Here is an 18,536-nt window from a genome sequence, read left to right as displayed (position 1 = left end):
TCCACTGGCTCCCTGCCCTTGGGTGGCGAGATTAGCACGCGCCGCAGGCAGAACTTGGCGCCCCGCCCCTTCGCCACACGTGTGTCCCGCCCCTCCCGCGCACGCGCGCTCCGCCCCGGCCGATTCCCACCCCTCCCCCAGTCCTGCCAGTCGCGTCTCGTGCTACCACCCTGCGCGGGGCCCGCCGGGAGCCAGCCGAGAAGTGGGACGGAACGCAGGGAAAAGCCCGCCCGGGCTGGTGGCGCGAGCTGCGCAGGAGCAGATCGCGGGCCCGCCCCCAGGCCGGCGGCACGGCCATATTTAAAGGGAGGCCGGCGAGGCGATCCAATGGGCGGCCAGCGTGTGGGGGCGGGGCGTGGCGGCGCAGGCCCCGGATGTGGCTGCTGTGGCCCCTCCTCCCCCGCGCTCCCCTCAGAGCCCCCGGCTGCGCGCCGCCGCCGCTCGCTCGCTGGTCCCCGCGCAGGCCCTCGCACGGCGGTGAGGCGGCGCCGAGGCCGAGGAGAGGGCGACGAGGCGACCGCGCGGAGGCGAGCGGGCCAAGCCCGGCCGGGCGGCCGCCGCCATGAGCGGCTCCTCGGGCACCCCGTACCTGGGCAGCAAGATCAGCCTCATCTCCAAGGCACAAATCCGCTACGAGGGCATCCTCTACACCATCGACACGGACAACTCCACCGTGGCGCTCGCCAAAGGTAGCGCCCCGCGGCCGCCCCAACCGTCCGGCCCCCACCCCCGCCAACAGCCGGGTCCGCGCCTCCGCCCTACCCCCACCTCACCAGCGCGCCCCTTCCCCAGTCCCGCCTCACCCGCCCGGGGTGCCCCTCCCCCCGCCCCCCTGCGCGCCCCCGCATCCGGTCCGCGCCCCCCGCGGCGCCCCCGGCCTCCGCCCCTGTCCCGCTGTAGCCCTCCGGGGCTCGACCCGCACAATGGGCTCCCCCGGCCCCGGAGGCGGCGTAATTGTGAGCGGCCGCCCCGCGCAGCCCGGAGTTGGGGTGGGGAGGTGGGGGCGGGTCCAGCTCCCGCGGCGCCGCCCCCCGTTCTCCATGGTGGCGTAGCCCACCTCTATAGGTGGGGGCTCGGCGTTGCTGGGGTTGCCTGCCCTAGGGCCGCGGGCCGCGGGAGCCGAGAAAACCTGGTCCCTGGCGGGAGGGGAGGGGAAGGGAGGGATGGGGGGGGTGGGCAGACCCGAGTCTCGCCGGGCCTCTCCGGGACGCTGTGGGGGCAGGGGGTGAGAAAACGACTCCTGCAAGCCCTTCTGGAACCTATTAAGCAGCTGGGGCCTTGAGCCTGAACAAATACCACGTCTTAATGGATTCTCCTGCCAGGATAAGAGCATCGGTTTGCGGCTAGGTGCTCCTTTTGAAAGCGCCTTCCTACTCTAATTCAGACGTTTGGTGTGTGGGTTTATCCTTTGGTGACAGACCCCTCCCTGCGGGTGCTGGTAACCCCACTGAAGTCCTGGGAGACTAGGGAAAAGATGGCTGCATTGTGCCTCTGCTGGAGCCCAGAGTCTTTCTGAGTGTGTTGAGGCAGGAGGTGGCCCCAAAGTTCCTTTGTCTTCATCCTCCGGGAAGGTAACTAGTGTGGTTCCCCTGCCTCCTAGAAGTGCTGCGTGCAGCCAGGTCTACAGAAGCCCCGTGTGGTTGGTGGGTCTTGTTAGGCTAAGGACATTGTCATGGACTTCAAGGGTCAAGGCGTAGCGCGCACGCTCCTGTGTTAGAGCCCCAGGCCTTTAGGTCGCAGTCAGTTCCCAGCTCTGGGAATAGGTCCTCCAAAGACTAGTTGTTAAGTTTTTTGATGGATGCGTTGCTCCAGGAGGTGTTGATACAAGTACTGTTAGTATTGTGTTAGTATAAGTACTAATTACTAACTAGTATTATAAGATTATAATTATTTTTACTTTTTGACCGCATTTGGCCTGAGACCCTGGTTGGAAAACCTGAGGCCCAGAGTAGTCCCTGGTCCTCAGTGTGCTCAAATTAGAGGCAGCCTCAAGCCCATCTGTGCCTCAGAGATCCCAGGAGACACTTGCTTGGGCTCCTTGAACCCTGCCATTAAGGATTAACCCCCTAGGAAGTTCCTCTAGGAGACCGTGACACTGCTGGTGGGCGTCCATGTTCAGGGCCCCCCCTCCCATTGTTTCTCTACCAGCTCCTCCCAGGCTGGTTGTGGACAGAAGGGTGGGGATAGCACTCAACCCACAGCTTTTCTCAGTTGAAAACAGACTCCCCAGGGCTGATGTGTCGTGAAGTTTCAATCAAAAAGCAGCTTTGGGGCCGTTTAACCTGCTAAGTCAGACGTGAACGGGGGTTCTGCAAACCAGACGACTCATTTTGTGAGAGTGCTGGCTTGTATTTGAAAGTGAGAACATTGAGCTTCATGAATCTTTCCTTGTCCTTTGTGACCTAGAACTTTTTGGAGCTTCGACAGCTGGGGTCTTGTCAGTTGATAATGGCATCTTCTCCATTGATAATTGTGGGTGGGTATTAGTTGAAACATGGAAACTGGGTGCTGTGGATGGCTCCTAGGAGGGGACTGATTGAATGCACTTGGTTGAGGACAACAAATTAACCCTTCTTTTTCTCAACCCCTAAGTGAGGTCCTTTGGTACTGAAGACCGTCCCACAGATAGGCCTGCCCCCCCTAGAGAGGAGATTTATGAGTACATCATCTTCCGGGGAAGTGATATCAAAGATATTACTGTGTGTGAACCTCCGAAAGCTCAGCACACGCTCCCTCAGGATCCTGCTATCGTTCAAGTAAGTGCCTCGCTGTGTTTCTGTTGTGGACATTGTTTCTAAGAGGTGCTGGTTTCCAAGTGGAACTTGGTGTCATCTGGCCAGAGTGCTCAACTCAAAAAATGATCTTTTCATGAAAAGTAGTTGAATTTTTGTCTAGACGGTTGGTGTTCTGTGGGAGGTCTTAAGCTCCTCTAGCATGCAGTGGGGTGTACTGAAGAGGGAGGTGGGTGTGCTGGGAGGGGTTGGGGCGAGATGCTTCTAGGGGAAATTACTGATATGCACCTGGAGGGCTTGTCCTTAGTGTCAGGTTGGGAAAGCCTGAAGCCCCAGTGGCGTGCTATGAGCAGCAGAGATGCTTGGAGGGACTTGGGTCAGTGGAACTCGCTCTTTCCACACTGTCCAGGAATTGTATTCAGAGTTGTGGAACATTGATGTTGGAGGTTTCACGCCACATGCCTGCCTGCTGCGTTAGGGCATGTGCCCTGGATTACTAGGGAGCCCAGGCTGATACTTTCTTGACTTGTAAACTTCGACAGTCACTGACTCTGTTGGGGTTCACACTGCAGGAGGCTCTGGGGCTGAGTGTGCCCCCTGGGAGGTAGGAGCTTGCACTCTGGGCTGTGGAGCCCGTAAAGAAGCCCCAGGCCAGACTTTGGAAAGGTTTGGAATGAGTGTCCCTAGGAAGCTGACAAGAAGGAAGTACCTGAGCAAGTCCTTGAGAGACAGCGGGGCCCAGGCACCAGTCTACCTGAAGGTGGGGAGCCAGAGAGGAGATGCGTGAAGACAGTTCCCTAGTGGCACAGCTGGGCCCCTGAATGTTGGGGGAAGGGCCTAGTCGATGCCCCTGGTCCTCTGAGTTTTTAGTCATAGGCAGCGGGGGGCCATTAGAGGGGTTCATAGTGTTAGAAGAAGATCGTGTTAGAATTTCATAGACTGGTGTAGCTGGGGATAAAGTATGGAAAGGGCAGTTCTGAGCTCCCTGAGACCATCTTGGAGGCTCATGCGCCTCGGTACCACTTCAGCCTCTGCGAACACAGGCCGACAGCCTGGCTGCCTTTGCTGGTCTGCACGGTGCTCTCCAGGCAGGGTGACGGGAGGCCTTGCGCTGCTCTCACCTGTGTGTCTCGTTGCTCAGTCTTCCCTGGGCTCGGGCTCGGCCTCCTCCTTCCAGCCACACGTGCCTTACAGCCCCTTCCGAGGGATGCCGCCCTACAGCCAGCTGGCCGCCAGCTCCCTGCTTAGCCAGCAGTATGCCGCTTCCTTGGGTTTAGGTGAGTAACCTTTGCCACCTGTGAACTGCCTGTGCTGACATCCAGGTGATGGGCACAGACCCTGGTGGTGGGGACACTGTATTCTTGTCACATCCAGATTGTAGTGCACACTGCGTAATGTACCTTTCTCAGTGCCCCTTCAACTAGTGAGAAATTAGTAATTCCTCAAATGAATGAGAGGCAGCAGTATGAGTTTTGAAACAGATGAATCGAATCAGAATTCCTTTAAAATAGCCTGTGTCTGGGTGGAAGTGGTGGTACGTCTGCTTCAAGGAAGAAATAACTGATATGTGTAATTACAGATGAGTTCTAACCACTTACACATTTGTCAGCCTATAAATATAAAAGTTAAATGCAACACCCACCTATTCTATCCTTTTATCATTCTCCTGTCAGTGCTTTGCTCAAAAGTGAAATTTCCCCCACGGCTCAGTAAATTCTCCTCTACACGCATAGACTGAGGGTTACCTGGCCATAGGTTTGCAGTGTATTCAGACCACAGAGTTGCAGGCATTGCCTACTTCGCTCATGAGTCATGCTTGTAAGAATCCTGCTGTCTTGACCACTGCTCCCACAGTGCAGGAGCCCTTCTCACCTGGCTCCCTTTTCCTAGATGAGGCTTGTGTGATCAGAGTGCCCCGTGAAAGAGCCTGCTGGGTGTGAGCAGAGTCTCTCCTTACTCACCTGTGTGCTTTCTTGTTTGCTCTTGTCTCCTTTATCTTCTTTTAGAAAAGTTGGTAAGCCCTCCAGCCTCAGCCGCGGCTTCCAGCCCTAGTTCTTCTCCATCTCCACAACCTGTTTCAGAGCTTGACATGTCCTCAGAGCCACACCAGCTCACTTCCAAGGGTAACAGCAGTTTTGGAAAACTGCATGCTGTGTTGCGAGCTAAGAGCGAGGGGTAAACCAGTAGCCCAGAATGACAGTAGCTGTAGCAAATAACTTGCTGAGCCCATGGATCAGTTCAAGTGCTTCTGTGTGGTTCTGCACGTGATCCTGGAGTAATGACTCCCACAGTTTTAAATGACTGATTAGAAAGAACCGGCAGTGCACTTTGTTCACTCGTCCTGAGTCCAGGGCCTGTTGCCACCTATACCGTAATTATCTCTGCTCAGAAGGCCCTTTTCTGGGGTTTCTGGTGGGGAAGACTGCAGGGCGATCGCCTGCTGCTCTGGGATCCGTGTGGCACTTTCCTCACCACCCAGGGCATGAGGAATCGGGGGCCTCAGCTATCTTTGGGGAAAGAAGCACCATTAAAATTGGGTGGCCAACCTGAGCTGTGGACCAGGTGAACAGTGGGCCTGATCCTTGGCTTATTAACACTGGTTTGTGCAACCTGTCTGCCGGGTGCCTGCACTTGGGGGAGTTTCTTGACCTTTCTGGGCCTTCTCCTTTCACCAGCAATCTGACACGAGAGTGCTGTGCGCCGCCCTCACCACTGCAGAGACTCGGTCCACAATGGTGCCTGGGGCTTCTGTTACAGCCCACAACTACTGTCAGTCTGTTAACCTGCTTGTGTTGCTTTCCTGCATGGATGCCAGAGGATCTGAGCTATGGCTGTAGTGATGGGTTTTCCCCACTTAAAAATTGCCTGAGATAGTTGGTGGTTCTTAGAGCTCTTTACTTAGAACTGCTCTAAGGGCAAGATAGTTTGACTGGTCTGTTTTTGTGAAAGGCAAACAAGCCCAAGGTTCTTGCCCAGTCTGGTTACAGGGTGGGTAGGACGCAGCTGTGTCTTGTTGCGGGAAGGCCGTGCTCAGTGACGCTATTGTCAGAGGAAGTGGTCGAGGTTAATTAATGCCACCACAGAGAACACTTAGAAGTACCAGTGTGGGGACTTCCCTGGTAGTCCAATGGTTAAGAATTCGTGCTTCCCCTGAAGAAGGCACAGGTTCGATCCCTGGTCGGGAAACTAAGATACTGCATGCTTTGTGGTGTGGCCAAAATAAAAAAAAGTACCTGTGTGTAGGGCCTGGCTTCTGAGTACTTCTGATCTTTACCAGGAATTTCTGACCGTTGTTTCTGTTTGTGGAGCAGAAGGTAGACTGTCCTGTGCTCGTGTGTGCTGGGCTGCTCCTCCGAACATGGCTATTCCATGGTTAGGGCTCATTCTGTCCCAGAAGTCTGTGCGCCTCCACCTAGTCTTCAGCCGTCTGTTGAATAGTGCCCACAGGAACGCGGGAGGGGAGACGGCCTGACCTCCCCTCTGGCCTCCTCTTGTGGCTGAGCCCCTCCTTCCAGCTGGGAATTCTGCCAAGATTGGCTTCCGGGGCTTCTCTCTTGCCCTCAGGCCTGGGGATGCCTCGGGGTGGGGAAAGACCCCTGCAGTGCCTGCTCCAGGGGCAGCCTGGGAACCCTGGGCTCTTAACAAGGACCCTTCACGGGAGGAGCGCAGGCTGTCACTTCTCTATAGTCAGCTCTCATCGCTTCATCCTTTTTGATTTTATTGTGCCTTAAGCAAAAATGACCGTGTTCTAGCATTTTTAACTTCAAAGGCTGACCACTGCATTTTGTTTGTGGAAGATGCCAGACTGAGATGGTTCTTGTCCAGCAGGGCCCAGAGTGAAACACATTCTCAGACCGTGAATTCACCAGCATCTCAGGACTGTCAAGCCCCCACGGGGTTAGAGCTTATGTGGTTTGGGGGAAGCGTTTTCTAAGGCACTTGAGAGGTGTTCGTGGTGGTACGGGTTTCCCTCGGGGTGCCCTAACTACGGGAGCCTGCTGGCTTTGTTGCTGCCTAGACTCAATGCAGGGGATGGTACAGGTCGGGGCTGTGCTGCGTTTGGTAGAATTTCTCAAGGCGGTTGCCTTCCTCTCCTGCCTCACTCACCATCTGGGAGACAAGTATCGGGGTGCGGGGTGTGAGGCTTGCTTCTTTTCTCCATTTTTAAATCTTCTTCTCCTCAACTCAGGAGCCAGCTTTCCGTCTGTCTCAGTTGGCAAGAGCCCCATGGTGGAGCAGGCCGTCCAAACTGGATCTCTTGATAACTTGAACTCCAAGAAGCTGTTACCTGGCAAGGGCACCGTGGGCATGCAGCTCAACGGGCGCCCGGCCCCACCCAGCAGCAAGGCCACCACTGGTACTTAACTGCTTTCTCGCCTGGTCTTTATTCATGTTCTCATAGGCACAGCGCTTCCTGGGGGGATCTCCCTTTTTTTAACTAGACCCCCCCGGCCCCACACCTCACAAGCCCTATAGGCTTTGCAGGGCAGCCTCTTGCCACGTGTCCCCTGGGGGTGCCACCCACGTCCCTTGCTGGGCTCTGCCTCTGCGGGCGCTGGCCTTAAACTCTTCCCTTTTGTGTCTTAGATGTCGCTCAGCCAGCAGCTGTGCAAACGCAAGGGCAGGTGAACGACGAGAACAGAAGGCCTCAGAGGCGGCGCTCAGGTAACAGCGGTCACCACTTAGAGTTCTGGGGGCCCTGCTCTGCTCTCTGCTCCTGCCTGCTTCCCGTGGGCGACAGTTTAAGGGGGCCGGGTTCAGAGGTGGCTTCCATGTATCCTGTCCCTCTTGGTCTACTGTTTCACGCTGAGCAATGTTGGGTTAGTGGCTTACCAGCCAAGGCCACCCTTTCTTCTCACAGGGAACAGACGAACAAGGAACCGCTCCAGAGGGCAAAGCCGTCCAACTAACATCAAGGAAAACACAATCAAGTTTGAAGGTGACTTTGATTTTGAGAGTGCAAATGCCCAGTTCAACCGAGAAGAGCTGGACAAGGAATTTAAGAAGAAACTGAATTTTAAAGGTCTGAAAATTTGCCCTCCCCGCAAGAGTGTCCATAGCGTGGGTCAAGGAAAGATAGCTGGGGGTGAGGGGCAGCTGGGAATGGTGGTCAGTGGGAAGGCGTGCCTGTCATATAAGGAATTCCTGGTAAGGAGAGGAGTCTGAAGGGGGGACAAGAGCAGACTGCAGGGCCTGGGACAGTGTGGGGTGAAAGAGACCAGCCCTGAGGAGCAGAAGAGCTTTCACTCAGTGCAGAACACTCCGGGCATTTCCCAAAGCCTCAGTCAGCCAGAGTGGTGCAGTGGGGACCTGTCCTGGCAGAAGGGGCTTGGTTTGCTCCCTGGCATCTCAGTGCTCCGCTTCTCTGTGCAGATGACAAAGCTGAGAAAGGGGAAGAGAAGGACCTGGCTGTGGTGACCCAGAGTGACGAGGCCCCTGCTGAGGAGGACCACTTGGGGCCCAACTGCTACTACGACAAGTCCAAGTCCTTCTTTGACAACATCTCCTCTGAACTCAAAACCAGGTTGGGGGACTGAGGGACCAGGCAAGCCCTCGGGGAGCTGGTGTGGAGCTGGTGTACCTGCGCTCTTGAGACTAGGGCATGCTCCCATGGAGACCAAACCCAGATCTCAGGTTCAGGGCAGATCTCTGGGGCCCCCATTCACAGTTTTACCATCATGCATACAGTAGCCCCAGTGGCACCAGCAGTAAGTGGGGGCCTGGGAGCCCGGGTGGTCACTGGTGCTAGAGTGATCTGACCCAGGTCCAGGCACCTCTTTGCTTAGCTGCCCTTTCTCCATTAAGGTGGGGGTGGAAAGTGCTCCCTGCTGGTACTGCTGATGTTCAGTTCTGTACCACCTAGCCTGGGCCTGCTTCCTGGTCTGACCTTGCTGGCTTGAGGCCCTTGCCACCTAGGCAGCTGGCAAGGGTGTCCACGGTTTTCTTAAACCTGATGGCTTGAGGCCGGGAACTCGTATGTGCTTTGTTTTTAATACCCAACAGCTGATGCCTAGGTGCTGCCCAGGAACATGCTAGACAGTAAATGGAGTCTGCAGGATGAGCATGGTGTGGACACTCAGGTCCCTTCATTACTCGAGTAGTGGGCGCTGGGGGTGCAGCAGAAAGGAAAGGAAGAGGCTCTTGTCTTCCCTCCCCGAGCACATAGCGGCCTTGTGCTGGCCTTAAGAGGTTGCAGGTGTGAGAGACCTGTCCAGTGGGAAACAGGCCTGGGAACTCTTGCAGTGCAGAGGCTCCAGCTCCACGGTCCTGACTGGATTGCCGCTGCCCCCACCCCCCTGCCCCCCATGGCTCCAGTGATGAGTCACCATCTGTCCTTCCTCCCCAGGCTGTGTGAGGAGCTGTCTGCTGCAGTCAGTTTCACGTTTTTTGTTTGTGGTTCAGTTCCAGGCGGACGACGTGGGCTGAGGAGAGGAAGCTCAACACGGAGACCTTCGGAGTGTCAGGGAGGTTCCTCCGAGGCCGTAGTTTCCGGGGTGGATTTCGAGGGGGCAGGGGCAACGGTGCAACCCGCCGTAACCCGACTTCCCACAGAGCTGGGACCGGCAGGGTGTAACGAGGCAGCCAAAGGTAAGTGAGGGGGCTTCGTGATCCTTTAGCATCGTGGCCAAACTGGGCCCCATTAATCTTAATGAATCACTTGGGGGGCTCTCAGGGACGGTAGGACTCAGGCCCCAGGTTGTCAAAGTGAGGGTCCAGGCACAGAAGGGTGGGGTGTTTCCTCCTCTAGTGTGGTCAGTCAGGAGAGATGATTACAAGCTGGGGCTAGCCCCAGCCTGGCCCTGCAGTGCCCCCAAGTCTGCATCTTTAACTAGGTCGAGGGATCACGTGTGCCCCTTGGGGTCTGGATGGTACGTGAGCTGCAGGTGGGACCTGGAGCTGCCTCCTGACCCCCAGTGTGGACAAAAGCAATGACCTCAAGTTGTGTTGGCTGACTTGGGGTTGGGGGAAGGTTGAGTAGCACATTCTTCATTGGAAGCCAGGATGTGCTGGGCTTGGGCTGGGGAGCTGCCTGGTGAGACACTAACCAGGTGTCATGTCTTCTCGAAGGCTCTTGCTGAAGCGGCACGGGTGCCAGGCCGTGTCTACGAGGACGATGGAGAACGCTGCACTTACTGGGAGAGACATGGTCACTTCGTTTACTGAGTTTGGAAAGTTCCACACTACTACTTAAGTTTTGGACTGAACTTGGATGTGGTCTGGCTTAGAACCTCTTGTTTGGGGAAGTGTATATGGGAGACCGCTTTGAGGTGTCCTAGCCTATTTTTTCTTTTTAGTTGTGCACAGCCTGATTGTAAGGTTTTGGTGATCTGTAGAAAGGTTCTGGAGCGAAAGCGTGATCCTCATTTTGTGACCTTTCTGGGACAGCTTTGACTTTAAGGTGGAACCAAATTTCATTTGGCAAATGCAGCAGCCAAATGCATCTCTGTAACTCAACTGGCCGCGGATGCTGTTGGCCTGGCACCCCCACTGCCACAGGTGGGGCCCAGGAGCTGGGCACGGCCAGCACGGGGGCATGTGGGGGCGGGTGGGCCTAGGGCAGGGAAAAGTGCGGTGTCCCACAGATCATGTTGTTTAAGCAAAGCAGATGACCGTGATATCCCAAGGGGCAATGTCAAGGTAGGGGCTGGTGGGGTTGGGGTGGGGGGCTCCTGTGGTGAGCTGTCACTTGGAGTGTGGTTCTGTAGGAATCGGGGTTGGGGGTGAACACCCAGGACAAGCCCCTCTGTGGCGTGCCTGTCTTTGCCAGTCCCTGACCCGGGCCAGTCAGTGGTGGACTCAGGCCGAACACTGTTCGGTGTCTCATCCACTTGGAAATGAGCCAGTCTTTTTTTTTTGGCGAGGTCGATCGACCGAGAGCATTATTTCTTCTCAGTTGTAAATAGTTCCATGTTTTTGTTTTACTGGTAGGTGGAGGGGAGGGTGGGAATATAAATTCGTTGCATGAGACCTTTAGTAGAAGCATGTTCCCTCTGACAGGGCATTGTGGTGAACATAAGCACCTTGGTAACTAAATCCCTTTAAGTAGGCATAAAGGTTTTAGTTCTGTATTACGTTACTGTAAAAGCTTAGGTTTATTTTTGTAGGACTTCATGGCTAAGAATTAGAGCATAGCAATGGGGTTGCTCTGTTGGAGTAATGTAAACTTGTAATTATAAATAAACACGCAAACCTTTAAAACTCTTCTCTTGCTCTAGAAATAGTCCTGTTGATTCTGTTGCCTAAATTACATCAGGGTTAACATGCCTGTCCCACATGCATGCTGTGCATGTGCTGTTCAGGCCTTGAGCTGGTCAGATCTCTGGGGACACCTGGTGCTGTGAGCAAGACCTGGTCAGTCTGGGTGTGGGCCGTCAGCCAGGCCCTTTTAGGGTGAGTGATCCTGCTCTTTGGACGCTTGGGACACTGGTTTAAAGAAACAGCTTCAGAAGGCTTGCTGCCTTAATGCAGCTTCCACACCCCCAGAACTTCATGTTGATGCTTTATAACGTGTTACAGGGCTGGACCCTCGGACCACAGAGAAAAGCAGAGATCTGGCCGCTTCGAGGTGGAAGCGCCTCACATCACTGTTAATGGGCATGCAGGTGGTTTCTCAAAGGCACTCTCAGGGCAGGGCCAGGCAGCAGGTGGACCAAGCCTTGTGTTCTGGCCAACGTCCTCTTCTGGGCAGTCCACCACTTCTAGCAGGTCCTGAGCCCTGGTGGTAGTTGCAGAATTTGAACAAATTCTTGGCAACTTTCCATTCGGGCGACTGACACCTTTGACCAGTGAAAAATAAATACCTTCCACAGTTGACCTGCTGGATACAACCAGCCTAAACACTAGTTCTAAACTAGGTAGGTGACTCCACACTCAAGCTCAACAAGTATTTCTCTGCTAGAGATTCTAAATATAGTTGTCAGTTTACCACCTATGACCAACCTTGCTATTAAAAATTTAAACTGACAATCATTGTGACACTTCAGGCTGAGTTTACAATGTATCTAGGCCTTTTCACTGTTTTGGCTGTGCTGTGTGGCTTATGGGATCTTAGGTTCCCAATCAGGGAGTGAATGAATGAATGGGGGGGGTCCCTCAGCAGTCAAAGTGCCAAGTCCTGCCCCTGGATCACCCTGTTCTCTTCGGGAGTCTGATGGGTGGATATAATCCACTGAACCGAGAACTCAGTTCAAGAAGAGCCACAGACGAGACAGAGCAGAGCCCTGGAGTACTATCAGTGCAGTCAGAAGAGACCACCAGCCCAGAGACTCAAGAGAGCTCTCTGGGTTCTCCTGTGGTAACGGAAGCCAAAAGGCAATGCCACTGCTAAAGCTGGCAGTAGAGCCCACAAGAGGCAGAGAGCCATGCAGGCAAAGGGGATGGAAGGGGTTCTTCTACCCAGGCAAAGTTTAGGACCATCACTTACTCTCTAAGTGGGCTGGAAGCTAAAAGAAGGATAATCTTTCTGGTTAAAAAGGGGGTGGGGGTAGGAACCAGAAGTCTTAAGGATCAAAACAGGAACGCTGACCTGATTTACTAGAACCAGAAATTCAAGACCAGTTCCGGAGCTGCGCTGCTAAGTGAGCTCCAGGTTTAAACTGAGCGCAGTCTGTCCTTGTGTCCTGATGTCATACATTCATCAAGGACTACAACAAAGTGTGAGAAGAAATGGTCATTCTGTGTCTAGAACCCTTAAACTGGAGAAACCCCAAGTTTCTGCCTCCATGGTGCCTCTTGTCTACTGCCCTGTACAGCTTTTCCACAAATCCCAAGGGAGGGATCCACTCAACCATCACCTTGTCTTAGACCCTGGTGAGGAGCAGAAAGGAATGTTCCAGAGACCCAAAGTGAACAAGTTCCCTAAAAAGCTAGCCATACACCTTAAAGATGCAATCACCTCTGAAAGAAAGGTTAAAAAATAGGCAAATTTATTGTAGGACACTTGGACAGTATGGATAAGTGGAATGGAAACGCATATGTATCCTTTTGGAAATCAGCCATGATTTGAATTTAAAAATCGTTACAAGCAAAATTTCATTTCATCATGATGCTTTCTTTTGTTTCTTCTTTTCATTTTCTTCTTTTTCTTTCTCAATCTCAGCAACGTATTTCTCAATCTCTTCAGGATTTAAAATCTACCAAAGGAATAGTATATGATTAGCCACACAAGGTGCCCCCAAACCTAAGTCCCAGATGCCCCCTCTGGCTGCTTCTACAGGAGAGCGAAGCCACATGTGGCCGACCCAGGGGACAAGGTGGAACCAACGTGTAGATGGTCAATGTGGGAATGCTTTCTTTTCCACGTGTGTGGGGACCCTTGGAAAGAACATTTCTTGGTGCTAGAGCGGTTCTGAACATGCACTGCCCCCTGCCCTGACCACTGGGAACACACCCAAAGAGAAGGACAGCAAACCAACTTGGTGATTACCTTGAGGGGTTGATCTCGCCTCATGACAGCAAGCTCTATGTTTTTGCCACCTGACTGAACCACCTTTGAGGGGAGAAAAGAGCGTCAGACACCTCACCCACCTCAACCAGACTTGGTGCCCCGTGAACCTGAACCCAGAACTGCTGCACAAGGGGAGGGGTGGACATGGGGTGCCCCGGCTGCCCACTGATGCGGCCTTGTGAGCTATCTGCACTCCTCTGATCTTGGCACAGCTGGGTTTGGGCAGGCTTGCTGTCCCTCCTCCTGCGGGCAGATGGACTCAGGGCCCTGCCAACTGCTCGCAGCCTGCCCCATCACCGAGGCCTGATGCCTGGGCCCCAGCCTAGCCTTAAAGCTGTAATCCCCCTCCGCCTCTTTGGCTTCACCCCCAGCACCTCCAAAGTCTTGACAAACTCTAAGACCTCACAGCTCCCATCCATTATTCCCAGTTCTTCTAATTCTGACTCTAGCAATAGCTTGAGCCTCAGAAAGTCTGAACTCTAGGCCAACTTAGCCACTTGGTACCCTGACTGCCCCAGATGTATACAGGAGCTGACAGCACCAAAGTGGTGCCTGGTGGTACCGTGAGTGCCTGCGCCTCTCCTTGTTGCCTACACATTAGGCTGTTCCATCCCATGCTGTCCATTCCCCAGGTCAAGTACCATCACCACCACAGCATGGGTGTCTTCATCTTGCCCAGGTTTCAAATACAAACTTACTTCCAGAAGGGCCTTGATAACCAGCTTAATAGTCAGATCATCTGTTTCAATGGCTTCGTCAGTATAATTCTTCTCCAGGAATTCACGCACTGACTTGGCACCCCGGCCTATAGCATTGGCCTGAAACAGGGGTGTGTGTTACATGGCACAGAATGCAACGATCCAGAGACAGCCAGTGCCACCCTGCTCCCGCGTGCTGTGGAGAGGCAGCCGGGCTGGGGGAGACCCTGCCCCATGGCTTCTTTTTGCAAAGGGCTATTTGGAGTTGGTGCTCATGCCCACCAATGGGATTCTAATGAAAGACACATGGCCGTCTTGCATACGCCACGTGTCCTTACAGCTCACTATCCTTTGCTCCCAAACATCAACATTGAACAATTTCCCGGCTTCCACATCACAAGTGTCATGAGCATGCAACGTGTGTATGCGTACATCCCTCTATAGGATGAAGCCAGCTCAAGGTCCCAACAGCCTCCAAAACTGCTTCTACAGGCAAGATGGCCCCAAGCCCTTTTTTTGTCAGGGACTCACCTTCCAGGCATGGTATGTGCCCGAGGGGTCCGTCTGATAGAGTCGGGGGGTGCCATCAAAGTCGAAACCCACAATGAGGGCAGAGATGCCAAACGGCCGGCGCCCATTGCTCTGCGTGTAGCGCTAGTGGAGAAAGAGACGCAGTGACACTGCAGCCTCCTCATGGAGGCTGCCCAGAACCCACCGCAAATAAAACACACCGTGTTCCAAACACACATTTTAACAAAAGGATGAAAATAAGCCCACGTTTAGGTTACTTGTAATTCAAGTGAAAAATAAAACGAGCCCATGGTTTCTCAGCATTCCTCCTTCCTGTGCTACATTTTCATTCTTAGAAAGAACAAACTGCCGCGTGGAGCTGGGGTTCCTTGGAGTTACTTTGACAGCAAACACAATCTGGCTACATACCAGGTTCACAGGTGACTAAGATTTCACCAAGAGCGGGGGTGGCTTTTAGCCCCTTCACAATTATTTGGTGACAGGTCATTCAGAACTAAACAAAAACTAAACAAAAACTAAACAAAAACTACATTTCATGTCCCTCTAGAAATATAAATCTGGACTACTCCAGGCCACTAAATAAAAACACCACAAATGCCACTGAAAAGGATACACAACAGTAAAACTGCAGATGAAGTCAAGGTTAGGACTGTGCCTGTGGAACAAGTGCAGTCTCCCGATTTGCCCACAGTGATGTCCCGTGGCAGGACGCTCCAGGACACAGCTCATCACCAGAGCCGGGACACAGCAGGAACACCCACCTGCTTCAGACTGGCAATATAACGGGTGATGTACTCCACGGTGACCGGGTCCTCCACAGTCAGTCGGTGGCTCTGGCATTCCACGCGGGCCCTGTTGATGACTATTCTTGCATCAGCAGTGAGGCCTGCAAGGATCACAAAGACAACGCCCCCTAAGCCATGCCTCATCTGGACAATTGTCAAGGATGGCGCAGATCACATGAATGGACAGGAGATAACCTCAGGCATGTTCTAAAACTGGTCCTGACAGGCAGCACCAAGGTTACTCTGAGCCCCACAGTGGAACCAGCAGCCTCTGTGAAATCCTCTGAGAAAGCTGCATGGGTAAGGAGCTATGGGTGCTAGGCTACACACACACTGTCTTTGACAAGTCAGTCTCTATGAGAACTGGGATCTTCCTGCTGAAGGAGGAAATGAGTGAAACCACATAAGTGCAAGAACACTGCACATCCTGAGAGCAGGGCGCTGTCCAGCTTGCCCCACTTCATAGGTACACGGTTAACTGTGGACAGCTGACCTTTCTCCTGACAGCAGCAATAAGGAGACAGCACACCCCCTCTTTTTGGAACCATTGATTCATTTAGCCCCTCTGCTTCAGCCTCCTGGGGAGGATCGTACCCCTGAAACTGAGGCCAGCCCTTTTCTTCAAGACCAAATCTTTCTCTTATACGATTTCGGTTTACCCAATCACATGCCCCCCATAGCCCTTTCACTAGGTTAACCTCCAGAGGGCCGTTCTTCCAAGAGACAGGGACACAGTGCTGGCCCCAGACTCACCAGCGAATGCCATGCAGACATTATCATCCAGAGCACAGATCTTCCGCACTGTCCTTTCATCCTGCAGTTTAGCCACTGACTTCTTCTCCACACCAAGAACAACAATGTCTTTTCCTCGAACACCGACCTTCAATAAATATCAACCGGGCACTTATGAAACTGACCAGAGGTTTTGCCACATGGTCCTGTGAACACCGCTGTGGGGGCACGCACACCCTGCAAACTGTGGGCCTTAATCCACTTTTGGGAGAGCTAGCCCAGGCATCACCATCTAGGCACCTAGCCTTGTGCCTTAAAATACTGATGTGTAGTTTCAGTTACAACACAACTGAGGAAAAACTGCTATATAATCCATATGTTTGTGAACATGTGTCATTTCAACCCAGTGAATCAGAGTCTCTGTAAAGCTTGAGCATGAATCCCTAACAGTGAAGTCAGGTATTCCAAAAGCAGTGTTGCTGTGATTATGAAACTGTACCGGAACCCTTCCCTCTCTCTCCTGTGCACTTGTTTTTTCTCTTTTTTCATTATACCACCAGGCTCAAGGGATCCTAGCTCCCCGACCAGGGACTGAACCTGGGTCACAGCAGTGAAAGTACGGAGTCCTAACCACTGGACCACCAAGGAACCCCCCTCCTGCACTTTTGAAATAATGTGCACAGCGGTGGAGAAGTGCCTGGTATGGTATCAGATGAACAACACATCAACTATTACTGGGAGACCCATGGCTCTCTGCTTACGGCTGACACTATAGCAGAAAAAAAGATGTTTTAAATACATGGGGGGGAAACCACATTGGCTGCCAGTTAACCCACTCAAAGCACAGCAGACACAAATGAGACAATCACTTGTAAAAGCAACTTCTCTCAGTTTGGACAGGGTACCTCAGCCTTGGCCCTACAGGCACCTGGGCCAGCTAATTCTTCAATGTGGGGGGCCAGGTCCGAGCCCTGTTGGATGTTTAGAAATTTCCATGTCCCATGCAAAGAAGCACCATGTGGCAGCGTTTCAGATTTCAAGGAGCTTTCTCATAAACTGTCTGCAAAGGCCAGGCCCAGAGGCAGCAGTCAGGGCAAGCAGAGGCAGCCATCTGGCTGGCCCACGGTGGAGGGGTGTCCGCTGACATTCCCCCAGTAGTCTTCAAGCTGAGCTGAGGTAGGTCAGAAAGTGGATTTGGGGGCCTTAATTTCGAGATTCACGAAATAAAAAAAACTTCAAAATTCACAACCGTCTCTGCCTACTCAGGCCTCTGAAACACTAAATGATTAGGAAAACAAAAAACACAAAAACCCATCATCCAGTTTGACTGATAAACTGACAGGTTATCCTAAAGACAACAGGTATTCACACCTGAAGCAGCGGCCTAAATGACAGACCGCTCAGGTGCGACGGGACCCGAGTCGGGGGCAGGGTCCAAAGTGGGAGGACTCAGCAGTCGGACCCAGGAGGGAGCCTGCCCGCCGCGCCGGCGGCCCGGGAACTGCAGCGCCGGTGCGACACCGGCGGCCCTTTGTTCTCGAGATCGCCCCGGGTCTGGAGGGCAACTACTTTCTGGGGGCGGGGGACGACAGGGAGGGGGGAGTCGGCTACCTGGGAGCTGTCCAGACTCTGTCCGCCCCAGCCACCTACTCCTTCAAGGAGCGCCTGGGAACTAGCAAGGGCCGGGCCCTGCCTCTCTAAGCCCCGCGCCCTCGCACCGCCCCAGGCCCCCCAGGCCGCGCAGGGGCTCCCGCCAAGATGGCGTCGGCGGCAGGCGCGCGCTCGGCTCTGGACACGGCGCGGGGAAGCGAAGCCCGCAGCCAGCAGAGCCCTTGTCTCGGCACCAGCAGCCCCGCTCGGCCATACGCGGAAGCCGGCTCCTGGAGAGCCGCCCGGCCTGCCCTCGCAACCGCCGCTTGCGGCGCTCCTTTCTCGCAGTGGCGCCCCAGTCCCAGCTTCCGTGTGCGCCCCAGGCCACCATGCCTCCCTGGGCCCCGAACCACTGCGCGCCCGTCAGCGTGGCCCCCGGGGAAGCGGGTCGGCGAGACGCGCCCGGGCCCCACCCAGCCGCCCGGGCCTCTGCCGCCCCCCGCGCCCCGCCTCCCCGCTCACCGCGGTCGAGCCCTTCTTCACGGCCTCCTGCGCGTACTCCACTTGGAAAAGGTGGCCGTCGGGCGAGAAAACGGTGATGGCGCGGTCGTAGCTCATGCCTGCGGAACGACGCGACCGGGCCCGGGAAAAGCGCACACTCACGGCCGCGCAGCCGGCGATTCACAACGTTGCTGCGCCGGCGCCGCGCGCGCCCGCCCGCCCCCGGCGCCCCCGATTACGCTAGCGGCGTAAGGCGGCGTTCTGGGGCGTCAGGCGGTGCTGGGCTGACGTGCGCGCGCAACGGGGCGGGGCCCGGCCGAACCACAGGCGGCCGGGCGCGGGGGGTGGCGCGGCTGCCGCGGGCTGGGCGCGGGACACGGAGCGGTCTCCCGGGGGCGCGGTGCGGGGCTCTGCCTCAACCTGAGGCGGCGCACGAGACAGGGGCGCGGAGGGCTTCAGGGCGAAGCGGCAGCGGCGGGGCGGACGAGCCCACAATGCAGCTTCCCCCGCGCCCCCCGCC

At 54.7% G+C, this 18,536-nt stretch overlaps 2 protein-coding genes and 1 non-coding gene across 5 annotated transcripts; 1 reads left to right on the top strand and 2 right to left on the bottom strand.

The window, feature by feature from the left end:
- Positions 1 to 413: 413 nt before the first annotated feature.
- On the top strand, positions 414 to 10,934 carry LSM14B (LSM family member 14B). Of its 3 annotated transcripts, none has more exons than XM_027976980.3 (10): positions 414 to 689; positions 2,593 to 2,756; positions 3,874 to 4,009; positions 4,739 to 4,855; positions 6,922 to 7,089; positions 7,320 to 7,397; positions 7,594 to 7,755; positions 8,106 to 8,256; positions 9,135 to 9,320; positions 9,801 to 10,934. In XM_027976980.3, the coding sequence occupies exons 1-9, from the start codon at positions 563 to 565 to the stop codon at positions 9,304 to 9,306; spliced, it is 1,275 nt and encodes a 424-aa protein (XP_027832781.1). In that variant the 5' UTR covers positions 414 to 562; the 3' UTR covers positions 9,307 to 9,320; positions 9,801 to 10,934. The 3 variants fall into 3 exon arrangements, with proteins under 3 accessions (XP_027832781.1, XP_027832782.1, XP_060252924.1); XM_060396941.1 differs by lacking the exon at positions 414 to 689 and adding an exon at positions 1,171 to 2,476; XM_027976981.3 differs by lacking the exon at positions 4,739 to 4,855.
- Positions 10,935 to 12,636: 1,702 nt separating this feature from the next.
- PSMA7 (proteasome 20S subunit alpha 7) lies at positions 12,637 to 18,200 on the bottom strand. Its single transcript, XM_027976982.2, has 7 exons — positions 18,038 to 18,200; positions 15,947 to 16,073; positions 15,170 to 15,294; positions 14,409 to 14,531; positions 13,878 to 13,997; positions 13,159 to 13,221; positions 12,637 to 12,865 (listed from the first exon to the last, which is right to left on the bottom strand). The coding sequence occupies exons 1-7, from the start codon at positions 18,131 to 18,133 to the stop codon at positions 12,773 to 12,775; spliced, it is 747 nt and encodes a 248-aa protein (XP_027832783.1). The 5' UTR covers positions 18,134 to 18,200; the 3' UTR covers positions 12,637 to 12,772.
- Positions 16,502 to 16,573, bottom strand: TRNAE-UUC (transfer RNA glutamic acid (anticodon UUC)). The gene has a single exon. It is a non-coding gene; the product is annotated as a tRNA-Glu (tRNA).
- Positions 18,201 to 18,536: the final 336 nt, after the last annotated feature.

This window comes from Ovis aries, chromosome 13 (assembly GCF_016772045.2).
Source record: "Ovis aries strain OAR_USU_Benz2616 breed Rambouillet chromosome 13, ARS-UI_Ramb_v3.0, whole genome shotgun sequence".
Taxonomy (NCBI): domain Eukaryota; kingdom Metazoa; phylum Chordata; class Mammalia; order Artiodactyla; family Bovidae; genus Ovis; species Ovis aries.
The sequence above is the reverse complement of the archived record's forward strand: the minus strand, read 5'-3'. Positions and strand labels throughout refer to the sequence as shown.

What these genes read in the sequence shown, in the direction of transcription:
- LSM14B (XM_027976980.3), top strand. Translation starts at nt 563, where the DNA reads ATGAGCGGCTCCTCGGGCACCCCGTACCTGGGCAGCAAGATCAGCCTC. An exon ending in CACCGTGGCGCTCGCCAAAG is followed by an intron (nt 690 to 2,592) that starts GTAGCGCCCCGC and finishes TCAACCCCTAAG; the next exon opens with TGAGGTCCTTTGGTACTGAA. An exon ending in GCCTCAGAGGCGGCGCTCAG is followed by an intron (nt 7,398 to 7,593) that starts GTAACAGCGGTC and finishes TTCTTCTCACAG; the next exon opens with GGAACAGACGAACAAGGAAC.
- PSMA7 (XM_027976982.2), bottom strand. Translation starts at nt 18,133, where the DNA reads ATGAGCTACGACCGCGCCATCACCGTTTTCTCGCCCGACGGCCACCTT. An exon ending in TGTCTGCATGGCATTCGCTG is followed by an intron (nt 15,295 to 15,946) that starts GTGAGTCTGGGG and finishes TGATCCTTGCAG; the next exon opens with GCCTCACTGCTGATGCAAGA. An exon ending in GGCGAGATCAACCCCTCAAG is followed by an intron (nt 12,866 to 13,158) that starts GTAATCACCAAG and finishes TTCCTTTGGTAG; the next exon opens with ATTTTAAATCCTGAAGAGAT.